This window comes from Anarhichas minor, unplaced genomic scaffold, assembly GCF_050575085.1.
Source record: "Anarhichas minor isolate MPS153535 unplaced genomic scaffold, ASM5057508v1 ptg000051l, whole genome shotgun sequence".
NCBI lineage: Eukaryota > Metazoa > Chordata > Actinopteri > Perciformes > Anarhichadidae > Anarhichas > Anarhichas minor.
The window spans coordinates 4,114,957-4,128,808 of record NW_027466497.1 but is presented as its reverse complement, the minus strand read 5'-3'; the positions used below and the strand labels follow the sequence as shown (position 1 = coordinate 4,128,808).

Sequence of the window (13,852 nt, the reverse complement as noted above, 5' to 3'; positions counted from 1 at the left end):
ATAACACTTTTTGGGTATTTTTTTAACTGTTGTTTGTGTCATGAATACTTTCACATAGAGCGTAAATATCAAGATGCAAAAAAACAGCGACATTTTTTTGAGCTTTCGCGCAGTGAATAAAAGCATCAACCAATCAGGTTGTGTGTCCAACAGACATATTCAAAATGTACACTATAGTGTACCACAACACAGAGGCTCTGTAGTCCGAAACAAGAAAGTAAATTGTATTACTCCTTTTAACCCTGACAATAACAGAACAGATCCATTCATTCTGTTCTTACCTTTCACAATAAAAGCACTTGACACATACTGTGCGTATCCGTTTACCAGAGGCAAATTCCCTCAGAGTTTTTCCCTAAATGGAAACTCAATAAAATAGCTTATAGTAGCTTCGACTATACATCCATTTACCACAGACACACTGCCAGACGCTCTGGGTCGATAAGAAAAAGAGTTGCAACTGTCGCAAATTCGCATCGCCATTGGTATGAATAGTTTTGAGCAGTCTGCATTTGTGTGCCGTGTATTCGCCCCTCCACCGGTGTGTAAAGGCCTTAACTTGTGACAGTGAGTGTAAAAGTGTTCTCAAAATGACAAACAACTTATTTTAAATGTGTAGTTTCCTACATCACCATCTTTATTTGCTGCTGTGTAATGTGGTGACGGTTGCAAGATGCTTTTATATCATGTGAGCTTTGAATTCTGAGGTTTTTGGAGACTACTCTGCTTCCCTGCTTTTACCATAAGTTCCTCTGTTTCATACGCCAGTAAAAGGCCTTTGAATTGACAAAAAGCTGATTTGAGGTTAAATGGACCTTTTTTTGGAGACAGACAGGACAGAGAATGAAAGACGAGTACGTCGAGCCAGTTTCATAGAGGATCCAAGAAGAGCTCGGACCATCTGCTCGTCACCGTTGCTGGATCTTCATTACAGCCACACTCTTGGAGCTCTTGTTCCTTTCATGAGTGTGTGGCTTTTTTACCCATTAGCACACAAAACCCAGAGCACTTACGCACGTGTGAGTGCCCGAATCGCTCCATGTCGTAGGCTGCACATGGCGTTCGCTGCTTCGACCTTTTTTTTTGCGTCATTGGTACTCCTAGCAGATATCCACATCCACACACACACACACACACACACACACACACACACACACCCACACACACAGTGGAGACATTTACTGGCAGTCCCACTGAAGCCTTTAAACCTTCTCAGAGCCTTTAACTCTCAAGTCGGCCTCAGATCTTCAAACAGAAAGTTTGAGTCAATTCCCATGGCCCTCTCAGAATCTCAAGTAAATTTCTGATTCAAGTGAAACCTCGGTCTGGCCGGTGTCATCGATGCCCAGCACACACACACACACACACACACACACACATATAAAGACACAGCGAACCCTCTCTTTTCCCCCAAGACGTTCAAAACCACTTCTCTGAATAATTCACCGGGTCTGCTTGTCCATCGATCCCTCGCTGCACCTCTCACTCACACAGACACATCTTTCACTTAACACACCAGGCCAGGACCTGCATAATGGGCCCCTTCATCACAATTCATCACTACCGTGGATTCCTCCTCCTCCCCTCACCAATACCTTCTGCAGGTTGAACAGCGGGCTGTTTTCTCTCTTGTCCTTGTTTGCATCTTAACAAAAACAAATAAAATGTCAAGTGAGTCAATCTCACGTCGTCTAATCTCTTTTACTGCCTTTGCCCTCAAGAAGTTTCAAAATTTTCTCATAACACAAAATTTCTTCATAACACAAAATCACTCTAAATGCTGTTATTGGAGCCAAAAGCAATTATTAGGATTTATTTTGAGCCTGCTTTAATAATTCAAACCGATATCAGTTCCTCCAAACGCTTCAAAACCGTTTCAATATTTAGCACAGACGTTAAAGCTCATAATGATCTTGCCGTTCTTTTGAAGATATTCTCTCACATTCCCCGGCCTGCTTCTTGAATGATGCGTTCACTGACTTTCATCTCCTTTGTGCGGCTGCACGCTGACCCTTTATCTCAGCATCAGACATCTCTCCCTTTACATTCATCAACCCAGCATCCTTACCCATAATATGCCGTGGTCCAGCAATTTCGCTTTCATGGTGATATGGCATACAGCAAAACAAAATCCCGAAATACATCAGAAGGCAAAATCCAGTAAGTTCAGACAAGAACAGAAAACCCTCCTTCTCCCAGATCTCCATTACAATAAAGATTTTATGATATGTTAACTATCCGGAGGGACATGGTCCGGATGTGGCTTCAAATACTCTTTACATACAATAATAAATAAATAAATAAATAAATAAATAATAAATATATAAAGCTCATCTAATCTTTTTCCCTTTTTGAGAAATTCTGGATATTCGTTGGTAACATGCTTAGTGTATTTTCAAAATAAACTACCATCCTTACAGGACATTTAGGTTTAGGCAACAAAACCACTTAGTTGGGTTTAGTGACTCACGTGATTAGAGACGCTATCAACTGTTGTGATAACATGTCCACTTTAAGGGGACACGAAAGTCGTGTGTCTGGATGATTCGGGTTTCTTGGCCAGCTTTTACATATTGGACAGCGATTGGCTTTCGAGTTTGAGAAGAACCAAATCCAGTTTACCTGATGAATCTCAGATTTTACAGAGGTGCACAAAGATCTTTCTTTGTCCCACAAAGTGACATCTGACGCTTCCCAACAAAATACATTTCCTTGCCCAAAGAAATTATTTCTCCAGCAATTTCAATGTCAGAGAAGGAAGTGGCAGACACAGAAAACAATTAAACAAAAGCCCGGGAACTTGGCATGTAAAAGCAGCCGCCATTTTCTTACCGGTCATCCTCTCTGTATTCAAAATCAGTCTGGTTGACTCGGTGGAGTGTAGGGAAGAGGAAAATGAAGAAATGGAATTGGAAGGATTTGTTTCATCCAACAGAAAAATCAGCATGACACTGATTTTGGAACGTAATAAGCCAAATGATTTAAGTGTTTTTATTCACCAAAATGACTTTTAGAGCAACGATGTGTGTGTTAAGAGTAGTCATACATGCTCACGCTGTCAACCATAGTGATGCTCCTGATGTATTAGGTTTCATAACATCAGAATACTAAGACCGTTGTATGTTCGCAGTAGTAATGAGGTGCCACAGATCATCCGCTTTTTGACACCCAATGAATGTTAATGGCTCTGATTTCAGCAGCATGCGTTGCGTTGGAAGAATTCATATGCAGAGTGTGACATTTCCAATCTTTATTCAGTCCAGTTAGTCCCAACAGATGTTCACACCATCCCAATCTTTTCCACTCAAAATGATAAAGAAACCAAAGAAAACCAGAAACAAACACACCTTGGACAGTGAGAGCTTTTCTGCAAAATTTGGCATATGTATATTGCATTATTACAGTTTTACAAACAAATGTACAACAAATACATCATAAATCAACTCTTTATTGTGAGACAGTGGGGAGCCAGCTTGCGTGGGGTGTTTTCTTCTTCTTGTGCCCGTACGCAGACGTCTGAGCCGTGACTTTCCTTTACGAGGAGTACTCGTACTCCTCTGCACTGCGGCGGCCGAAATCCATCCACCCCAAGTAGTCCCTGTCTGCTATCCGGTGGTTGGCGCTCAGTCCGTTGCCTCTGTTGTTCTCCGTGGAGTTTCTACGCACAGAACCTGGGAGGAGAAGTGGGGAGGAGGAGGAGGAGGAGGAGGAGGAGGAGTGGAGGTGATAGAAAGAGTGGGTGGAGGAGGAACAGAGCAGGAGGGAAATTAGTATTCCTCAGAGTTTGTAGAGCATGAGAGCGGCTAAAAACTTCACTGGGTTTGTTTTTCCTGCTTTTGGTTTGTTTCTGCTTCGAGACAGCTGGAGAAGGCTAGTTTGAAATGTGTTTCAAGCAAATGTGGTGCAATAACAGAGTGAATGTGATCCTGTTATTCCCTGAAACACTCTGACGGAGCTGAAAGGATTCATTTAACTAAAACATGCTATTAAATCTGGTGGCAGTTTTGGGCGAGATAGGACACAAGTGATGCTCTCACTATAGTCTTCATGCACTGAAATGTATTTGCATTGATTGATGCTTTTAATACGAAAAATACGTCATCACTTTTACAGCTTTTTCTTTCGCAGTTTTTAGCAGTTAGTTGAGTTCCTTACCAAATTATGATTTTCACAATCTGGTGTTTATACTCTTCCAGAGACAAACGTGTTTTCATCTCCACCAGCTGATCTGTGTTTGGTTTCTGGGACTATTTGGGTTTTTAAAATGTTGTGGAGCTGGTTTGCTTTTTGGACATTTTAATTGTCTCTTCCTCGTTATGTATCTCACATTCACACAACGCCGAGCTAAAAGGGGGACGTTCCACCACCAGCTGGACTTTAGGGTGATAACATACTATTACCGTCTCCTTTCTTAATATGCGGCCTACATTTGCACCAACGGGTGTCCATTCCCTCGAAATGATCATCGCGCCCTCATTTCTTCTTCTTCTCCCCCCCCCCCCACACACTGTGACCTCCCTTCTTTTAAAACAGAAGTAGGAATGCTATCCTTTTGGTAATCAATTGAGCGCTAGCAGAGATGCTGTTTTCACTCCACCCACATCCTCCTACGCAACACACACACACACACGGGCACGCACGCACACACACACACACACAGCGTTTAAGTTCCCTGGTGTGCTGAGAAGATTGGCTGCAGAAGGCTCGACAACGACACCTCCTACACCGAAACATGCAAGTGAACAGCAAGCACACGAACACTGACACCCACAAACACACACGCACGGTTACACAGAAAACACACATGCACACATCCCCTTACAGTACATATCGATTTCAATTTGCCCTTTGACATTTTATAGTCTTCACTGTCTGGCTGAATGGTCTGTTTTTGCATTTATTTATTGTTTTGCTGATGCTTATGCAACACCAGATGATAAACTTTAAGCAGAAAACATTTTCTTCTAACCTTTGATCTCGTGTTGAAAAATGTCACATGTCTATGGCTACGTGACAATGAGACAGTTTCCGGCTACTTGTCCTGCTTAGAGACCGTGGACACACATGAAGTTTCTGGAAGCCAAACAGAAGATGCAGGTCTTGACGTTGAGTATATGCATGTGTGTGTGTGCGTGTGTGTGTGTGTGTGTGTGTGTGTGTGTGTGTGTGTGTGTGTGTGTGTGTTGTGTCAGAGACATTCACACAGCCAGAGAGATCAGAGCGCTGAACATGAGGAACTATGACAGGGTTGAGGGCTTTTTCTCCTGGCATTGGAGAAGTAGAAAGTGAAATAAGATGGTATTGAGGAGAATGACCGGAAGGCTGCGCACTCTCATACGTGCTCTATCAAACCACAAAAGCTTTTCAGAGCCACTAATTCATTTTACAAAGCTGTGCTGTGCGCTGATTCCAGTAATTAGCAAGATCGAGGGGAGGAGAATGGGAAGGGGAAAGAAGCGCTTGTCTCTGAAAATGAACCTATTTTGCAAATATATGTAGTTGCCAGATGTTTCTCTCTACGCACTCGCATTCACAAACATCTACCCGCTTACTATCCTTCAAGATGCTGCAGGTGTGCATCCTCACACACACACACACACACACACACACACACACCTTTCCTGGAGGAGATGAGTCTTGCCAGCAGCTTACTGAGGTTGGCTCGGGAGTCAGCATCCTCCTCAGCCAGAGGAAGAGCATTCAGCTGGGGGACAGAGCGGCTGTGTTGGAGGTGGGGCTCTCCAAAGGTGTGGGTGTCACCCTCAAGGAGAGCTGCTCAACACAGACAAATGAAGACACACAAGGGCAGATGTCAGATAAGGAAATTTACTGTGATATATTAGTGCAACGTGCCTTTTCTTCTTCTTCTTTCTTTTTATCCCCCGCTGTGAGAAGTTAGTACCTTCAGAAGCAGCGGACACGGAGCGGTGGCCCTCGTCTAGAGGCTGGGAGGAGAAGGGGAGCCCCAAACAGCTCGTACACAAGACTGCCAGCACGACGCACACACACAACCCTGCAGTCATCTAAAACACAGAGAGAGAGAGAGAGAGAGAGGAGGAAAAGTTTAATGAATCTGAGATGCGTTCTCCTCTCCTGACTCAACAGTCATCTTCCACACTGAGAAACCACAACTGAGCCCATCTGCCAGACAACTGCTCTTTCGCAGTTGTAGCTCTGACTGCACCGAAAAAAAGGAGCGTGAATCAGAAACAGCATAATATAATATTCACACTGTTATCCAATGGGCACGGCGCGCAGCACACTGTGGATAGTTGCATCTCAATTTCAGCAGGTTCAAGTGACCCGATTGTCAATGCGGAGAGAATCTCTCATTTCCACAAATTTGCGTTGGGAAAACTGGAAATATGTTGAGTAAAATGAAAAAAAGTAAAGCATGTTATTATTTAAAATCTAAAACCTTCTAATCGTTATAGAACAAATACACTCAATGGTATGTTTTTGCATACATATTTATTTTACATATGAAAGAAAATCAAGGCAAAATTGACACAAAATTGTAAAAATGCAGAATATTTTCTTTTGCATTTTTATAAAAACTGCCTCCATGTCTGAATCCCAGTCTGATTATAAAGAAGAAAAACTACTTTCACAATATTAAAAAACATCTTGTAAAAAAGCTTAAAGCTCTGGTCTGTCATACAATAAAAAAATAAATAGCGGTTTCCTTACCTTGAGAAAAGAGGTTCAGTGTCAGAGGAGTGTGTGAGAGTAAGCAGAGCACTTCTCTGTTGAGTGGGAAGGATGCCCTTTTTATACTCCACGCTCAGCGCCCTGTGTGTGTGTGTGTGTGTGTGTGTGTGTGTGTGTGTGTGTGTGTTGCCTCAGCGTACATCCTGTGTATTCCTCCGTGTGTTTGCGAGCCTTATGTGAGCATATTTGCTACAATCTCAACAATGGCAACAGCTTGCTTCAGTTTTATCGTCTTTATTGTTTGCCCATCATAAAAAAAATTCAGAAGCTGTTTGACAATGCTTTGACATTAACGTGTGTGTAAAAGTGTGTTTTTGTGTGTTGTGCACATTAACAGGGAATCATCTGGGTTAAAAGTATCTCTTGAAATTGATGTTAAAATAAAGCTTTCTTTGTTTGACTGGAAATAAGTGTATTTTTGTGAAGCATACTGATATGACACACATTTTAAATTGCGCCACGAGAAGCACGTGTGTGTGTGTGTGTGTGTGTGTGTGTGTGTGTGTGTGTGTGTGTGTGTGGGTGGGTGGGTGGGTGGATGATGGGGAGGATGGCTGTGTGGTCGGGCATGTGTGGGTGTGTTTATTTGTACACACACCCACACATGCATTAGTGGATGTTCACACTTAAAAACAAGTGTGTCTTCAGTTTTGTTAATTTAACAGGTGACTGAGCTCCAACTGAGACATCTCCAGCATCCTCCTACTCCCCTCCCCTCCTTTCTCCCCCCTCTCTCCCCCCGTAGCACACAGGATTAACCCGGCTGATCGATCGTGCAGGTGTAGCAAACCAGCCCGTCACCTGAGTCGATAGCCAATCACCAGCTTAATGTTTTTATTAATGAGGCCAACAGCCCGCTGATGCATGACAGGATTAAGATCTCTGTCGCGGCGCCGGAGCTGTTTTGTACCTGCGGAGATAATGTGGACAAGAAAACGTATCACTGAGGCTGTTAACTGAGGGGAACCACGGAGGAGGAACAAACACATCATTTCACTGCTAATTAGGAGAGATAAATGAGCAACAGTGTGAAGCTGTTCTCTCCACACACACACACACACACACACACACACACACACACACACACACACACACACACACACACACACACACACACTTGTGAGCTGTACTCAAAGTAACTCTCCATGGAGCGCTGACTTTCAATGAAATATGGATCAAGTGCTCATTTGCTGCCAAATAAATGAAGAACAGCAATTACATCTGTGAAGAGTCCCTGTTATAATTAGCGACTGCTCCCCTGACACTTGACTTGAACTGCTGCCAGTGATGATGAACGACCATCATCCAACTGTGAAGAATGAAAAGAGTTGCCCCACGACCAAACGCCAAAGGATTGAAACCCGTTTCTCAAATGGATTAAAAAAGACATTTTAATAGAGAGAGAACAACTTCAATAACAAATGAATGATTGTCTAAACTGTAGATTTAACGTCAATACCGACGTATTGGTCAGTGGCCCTAAGCTTCAGACTATGACGCTACGCTCTACGTAGCCCTCTAGCGTCAGTTTTGGACGACTCGAGGACGGCGTGTCAGTTTTCGTATCTTTTCAAAATAAAGGTTTAGGTAACTTAGTTAGGTTTAGGAAAAGAGTGTATTTGACTGACCAACAACTCACATGACTAGCGAAGGACTAACAATTCACTTGACTAAATATCAACGTTTACTTTTAGTTTCGCACAGGACACTAACAGCGGTCTCCTTGATGAAAGTCCTGTTTGTTTGAACCATCCACCTGACCTGTGTGGACTATCTCGCTCTTTTTACTGCGTCAGTTGGTCCGACCGCCTAATAATGACGTGGGTGGTTTATATCGGAGTTAGTTGAAAGCGCGGTACATTGAGGGCCACTGACAAACCGTCGATATTTGGGAAGTTGGGCGTGAGATTGTGTTGTTTCGGCTCACTCTCACCGCTCTCATCAACCAACAGCCGCAGCAGGCAGCTGTTGTGCCAAAATGTAGACTTACATAAAGATGGATGACATCAAAGATAACGTATTACAAGCCTCACTAATGTTTTAAAATAGTATACACTTCCCGTCTCCTAAGTGGGCGTGGACATGTTAATCTGATGTTTCTTTGTGTTTTTAACTGGAGCACCTACGGCATATGACAGAACACACTCAACATCGGAAAAGGTGCAGCGGCCCTTGAGACGATCACCGCCCTCGGCCGACCACCTAGCCAGACCTGCCGGATTAAACGCCACCGAACTGCAGCAGGGAGGAGAGCCGGGATGGAAGCTAAGCTAACCCAGCTAGGACCTGAGGCCACTCCACTACCCAGCATGCTCCTGGCTGTCTGATCTTCGATTGCAGGAAAAATAAGATGGATGAAATAAGACTTCAGGCGAACCCAGCGACGGAAGATCGGCGACAGATGAGCCCACTTCTTTACAGAGACCTGGCTCCATCGTGGCGTCCCGGGTCAAGCGGCACTTGATGGGCAAACTGCAGGACTCCGGAGGGACGAGAGGAGGTGGACTCGGTGTTTACATCAATGATGCTTGGTGCTCAAACATTTTAAAAGTTGATGGACAATGTTATGTCAGCCATATTATCTGCCCAGAGAATTGTTGTTGTTGTTGCTGTTTGTATTCCTTATGATGCAAAATTTAAAAAAATGGAATGTACTACTGCTTTTGTTTGTCATGTTTTTCGTTGTGCATCCTCGTGTTGCTTAATGACAATAAATCATCCTTGAATCCTTCCTGAAATCTCCTTTCTAAACAGCCTGCTGTGTCCAGACATAGTTGGATTGTTTTCTGCAGTGGTATCAGATATCATTACGTTGCCAGATTGTGTGCTTACAGCGTGCTGTTTACTGGTGTTTCTGGGTATTAAAAACGTCCCAATTTAATTCAACCACCTCCGGCTGCCGGTTAACAAGCTGCAAGCCGAACTTTGGGCCACAACTCGCAGCTGTCAGTCGGGAGCGATGAGTCTCTCTCGATCTCATCAGCTCACTCTGACATTCTCTAACTTTCACATTCATGGCTTTGCTCCGGTCTGCCCGTCTTTCTCGCTCCCTGAAGACGCCGTATCTCCAGGCACCGTCAGAAGGCATGAGTGTAGGAGGTGAGGCCACCGCCGTTCAAATTAGAATTAATTAACCATGTGGAGTGGGAGGCGTGCATGTGTGTGAAATGTGTGTGTTTGTGAGTTCAGCCGAATCCTCTTAGTGTGTATTTGAGTTTGAGATGTGGATTCAGTGCAGCCTCAAGGCAACCTGTTGAGCGTGATCGCTCACCTCCTAATGTAGGGGAGCTACTGAATGTCTGAATGCATGCAGCACACATCTGGAGTGATATCTTAAATGCTTGTTAAAGCGACTAATTAGTGACAGTGGAGAGGTTTCTGTGAAAAAGAATCTGACTGAAATCTGCAATTATGAAGAGAGGTGGTGAGAGACCCCTCGCAGAGGGCATTTGCTACGGCTTTGGTTTGCAGTTAGTAAACAGACTAAATAATGCATAGATCTATTACCGTCTCAGACACACATGCACTCAGGCGAGGGCCGGGTGATGATTAAATACGATAACCTATCGTCTAACTCATAACGTGATTAAATCATGAATCGAGATACAATGATACGGAATAATAGTCGACTAAATATCTGGTGAGAAATATTGCGGTTTTGTTTTTTACATTATCTGTCCGTTCAAAGTGATTAACAAAGTGGACTCCAACTGACAACCCTCCAGTCACAAACTTCTCCAACTTTAAGTTAAGGGGAGTCACCCCAGGTGAAGAGGGTAAAAAAAACAAAAAAGTAAATAGATATCACCATGAAACTTCCCCAGTTGATTACTGAACTTATAACATGCATTTTTTTGAGAATACCCCAGTGTCGTTAAATCAAACTAGTGTCTTAATCTGATTACTCTGGATTTGTGTACATGCATGTTAACATAGTCAGTGTGTAGCTGGGGATGTGTATTTACTTTTTCTCTATAACTTCACTTGAAACAGTTTGCACATGTTCTTGTTAAGAATGAGAAAATACTCAAGACCAAGTATTTAATCCTCATGGGAGTATACACAAAAACAGGCTTCACTAGACTATGTATTTATAGAATTACCAGAAAACATGCTGTGATAAATATAGCTATGAAATGACCTGCAGAGATATAAGATTTTGGCCCCATCGCTCAGCTCCAACTCAGAGGACCATTGAGATCTTTGAGTGCCTTCACATTTATAAGCTACCTGCTGGTTGTACCTCTTGAGCTGATAATGACATCTGCCTCATGTGAACCGTGGTTCTCCGTATGTCGCAGGGCCTCAATTTAAAAGCTCAGCGGGAGCCTCGTGTCAGCAGGAACGCTACATACTGTACACCCATCTGTTAGTGTCAATTAGAATATCAGTGTGTGTGATGGTCCAGTCATTGTTTGCCCAGATTAATCACTTTAAAATGATATAAATACGAGGTGGTGGTGGAACCGGACATCAAAATGATTTGTAAAAAAATAAAATATAAAATAGGGATGGATTAAAGTTGATAAAACATCCTTTAAATAATGATGATAATAATAAAATAATAATGATAACTTTATTTAGATAGTACCATTTTGTGATTTTAGAGACAAATCTAAAGAATGAACACCTAAATATGTATTTGTAAAGTTTTCTTTCCACTAGTCTGAAAGAAGACATGTTATGAAGCAAAATGGCCTGAGGATGGCTGGCAGTGTGAGTGGGAAGAATGGACCAGCGTTGATTTTCCAGGAAAACAAAATTAACTCAGAACGGTCATGAAAAGGAGAACCATAAACCACTTCATCTGGTTTATCACTTAAGGTCCTCTGCAGACAATTAATGAGAAGAAATCATCTGGTACACAAAACACTGGCCTTCCTCCATTTTCCTGGAGAGTGAAAAACAGACCAACCAGTCTGCTGTTGTTGAAAACCTTTTATACTTTGTCACCTGCTCTCTGTGGCCAATCAGGGAGGATCTCTGGGATTAGTGCCACTTTAACCCAGGTGGCATAAATCTCCCCTCATTTGGAGCCAATTAGTCAAATGCACTTCGGTAAAAGACATTAATTAAACTTACCTTCTCAAGAAGCATAAACAAAACATAAATATTGTTAGTGAAGAGAAACAAGTAAACATCCCCTTGTTTGCAAAGGACAAACATTACAGCAGGAAAAAATATCAACAAAGACATTTTTAAAGGGGAAGTGCACTCATTCTTCTTAAAGGGACAGGCTGGTCAGGGAGTTAAAGTCCTACAGAAAAGACGACACACAAGTTAACAAACATTTCTCAAACATCACAAGTTCACGGCTCATTTAAATGTTGAACAGATGAGAAAGAAGAATGTGCACATTACGACTTTTTCAATATAAGGTTTGAATAGACCAACTACCGGGATCCAATTGACCCAGAGTAGCGTCTGGCAGTCTGTTTGAGGTAAATTGTTCAGTAGCCTAAGCTACTGTTAGCTATTTTAGTCAAGTTTCCTTTAAGCAAAACGCTATGAGGTAATTGGAGTTCCCTCTGGTTAACAGTTAGCGTGTATCTAAGGCTTTTACTGTAAACGGTACGGTTAAAAGAAGTAATAAAGAACCAAACACTGACTCTAGCGAGAGTCTTTCGTGTTTTTACGTTACCTGAAGGCCACCGTAGTTCTCTGACACGCTTGTGAAGCTGTGAGCGGAGGGGTATTCAGTTGGTTGCAATCTGCAACCTCACTGCTAAATGTCACCAAATCCCACACACTGTCCCTTTAAATGAAAAATACAAAAAAATATATCAAACATTGATGCTCAGTAAATGAGTTCTTGTATGCAGAGCGGTCACCATGGATAACAAAGAGCACATGACGTCACACATTATCGTCCCATCAGGACCGGCCGCCCACCAGTCGTAAACCCTCTCCACACGAAGCCCTAAAGCTGCATCCTCTCTTCATCCGAGTGCCGGGCCGCTTCAGCACAACACCACAGCTGCAATCACACACTTGTACATGCATGTGCGTTTGCACACTTCAAGCACACACACACTCGGTTATTGATGAGTGCCAACGTGGGGACAGCGCTGCCGGTTGTGTGGAAACAGAGGTGGTCCGGCTGCACTTGAGTCACAATGAATTCAGTTTCAAGTGCGTTGTGAAAAAATGATAACCTGGATCTTCAGAGGACGACGGAGCCCCACATACCCGTTTAGACACACCAAGAAACAATGGATCAAGAAACATCCAACCACACAGCCGTTACAAACTGGCTGCATGGCTGGGAATAATAAAAAGTGATTACACAGTAATCTTTATGCCGATTCCTCTCATCTTTGAATTATCATGCCCGTAAACAAGCACACGTTTCAATTCCATACATCAAAATCAATCTTATTTTGCACATACAAATATTGGGATGAAGGAGGAAAAGTTATCAAGACTGACATTTTGTTTCCAGCGTCTCCTCCACACACGGAGCTTTTCCATTTTCTTTGCCGGCTGCAGGTGACTTCACCGCGTCGTGTGAATGAATTTCCTTGGAAATGGAGCCCCCGGTGTGGGCAGGACGGGAAGACCTATCACACTATGTGCTTCACATCAATTGTTCTGACTCACGGGATGATGAGACCGAAACTCGTCTCGGTCCAGCAATGGACCCGTTATGATGGAAATTTTCTATCGTGTATTATCATGTGCAAATTGCTCAAATCTTGATGTATACGTTTCGCCGTGTTCTCCTCCCATCTCTTGTAACAGGCACACAAATGCACAAAGATATAACTGTTGTAATAGAGCAGCTAATTCATTGACATTTAATTCCCTCCTCCTTCGTGGGTCAATTTACTAAAATAAATTAAACTGACCGGGCGAGCGAGCGGTGTAGGAGAGCGATGTGATTGACTGCAGGGGAAAGGTGAGTTACTCTGTGTGGCTGGTCCTTGTGATAACTTAGTAATTAACAGCAAGCCAGAACTTCAGCTCTGTTAAACTCAAAGGGTTTCAGTCAATACTATTGATTAGCGTTAACGAAAGCATTGTTTCACCTCTTTCAGACTCTCTTTGTCAGTGAATAAATGCTACAACTAGTGCTTGCAACCTGCTGCTGATTAAAGTGAAGGAGTCACAGACTGTAAATAAGAAGTGGACGTAGTCACCG

At 42.9% G+C, this 13,852-nt stretch overlaps 1 protein-coding gene across 1 annotated transcript; it reads right to left on the bottom strand.

Moving 5' to 3' along the window:
* Positions 1-3,534: 3,534 nt before the first annotated feature.
* Positions 3,535-6,023, bottom strand: LOC142931410 (cholecystokinin-like). The gene is made up of 3 exons (XM_076075311.1): positions 5,903-6,023; positions 5,617-5,772; positions 3,535-3,671 (listed from the first exon to the last, which is right to left on the bottom strand). Exons 1-3 carry the CDS (start codon positions 6,021-6,023, stop codon positions 3,535-3,537), a joined length of 414 nt encoding a protein of 137 aa, XP_075931426.1.
* Between the last annotated feature and the right edge of the window lie 7,829 nt (positions 6,024-13,852).

Coding starts and splice junctions, on each gene's coding strand:
- LOC142931410 (XM_076075311.1), bottom strand. CDS start 6,023: ATGACTGCAGGGTTGTGTGTGTGCGTCGTGCTGGCAGTCTTGTGTACG. Junction 5,773..5,902: donor CGTGTCCGCTGCTTCTGAAG/GTACTAACTTCT, acceptor TGTGTTGAGCAG/CTCTCCTTGAGGGTGACACC. Junction 3,672..5,616: donor ACTCATCTCCTCCAGGAAAG/GTGTGTGTGTGT, acceptor TTCTCCTCCCAG/GTTCTGTGCGTAGAAACTCC.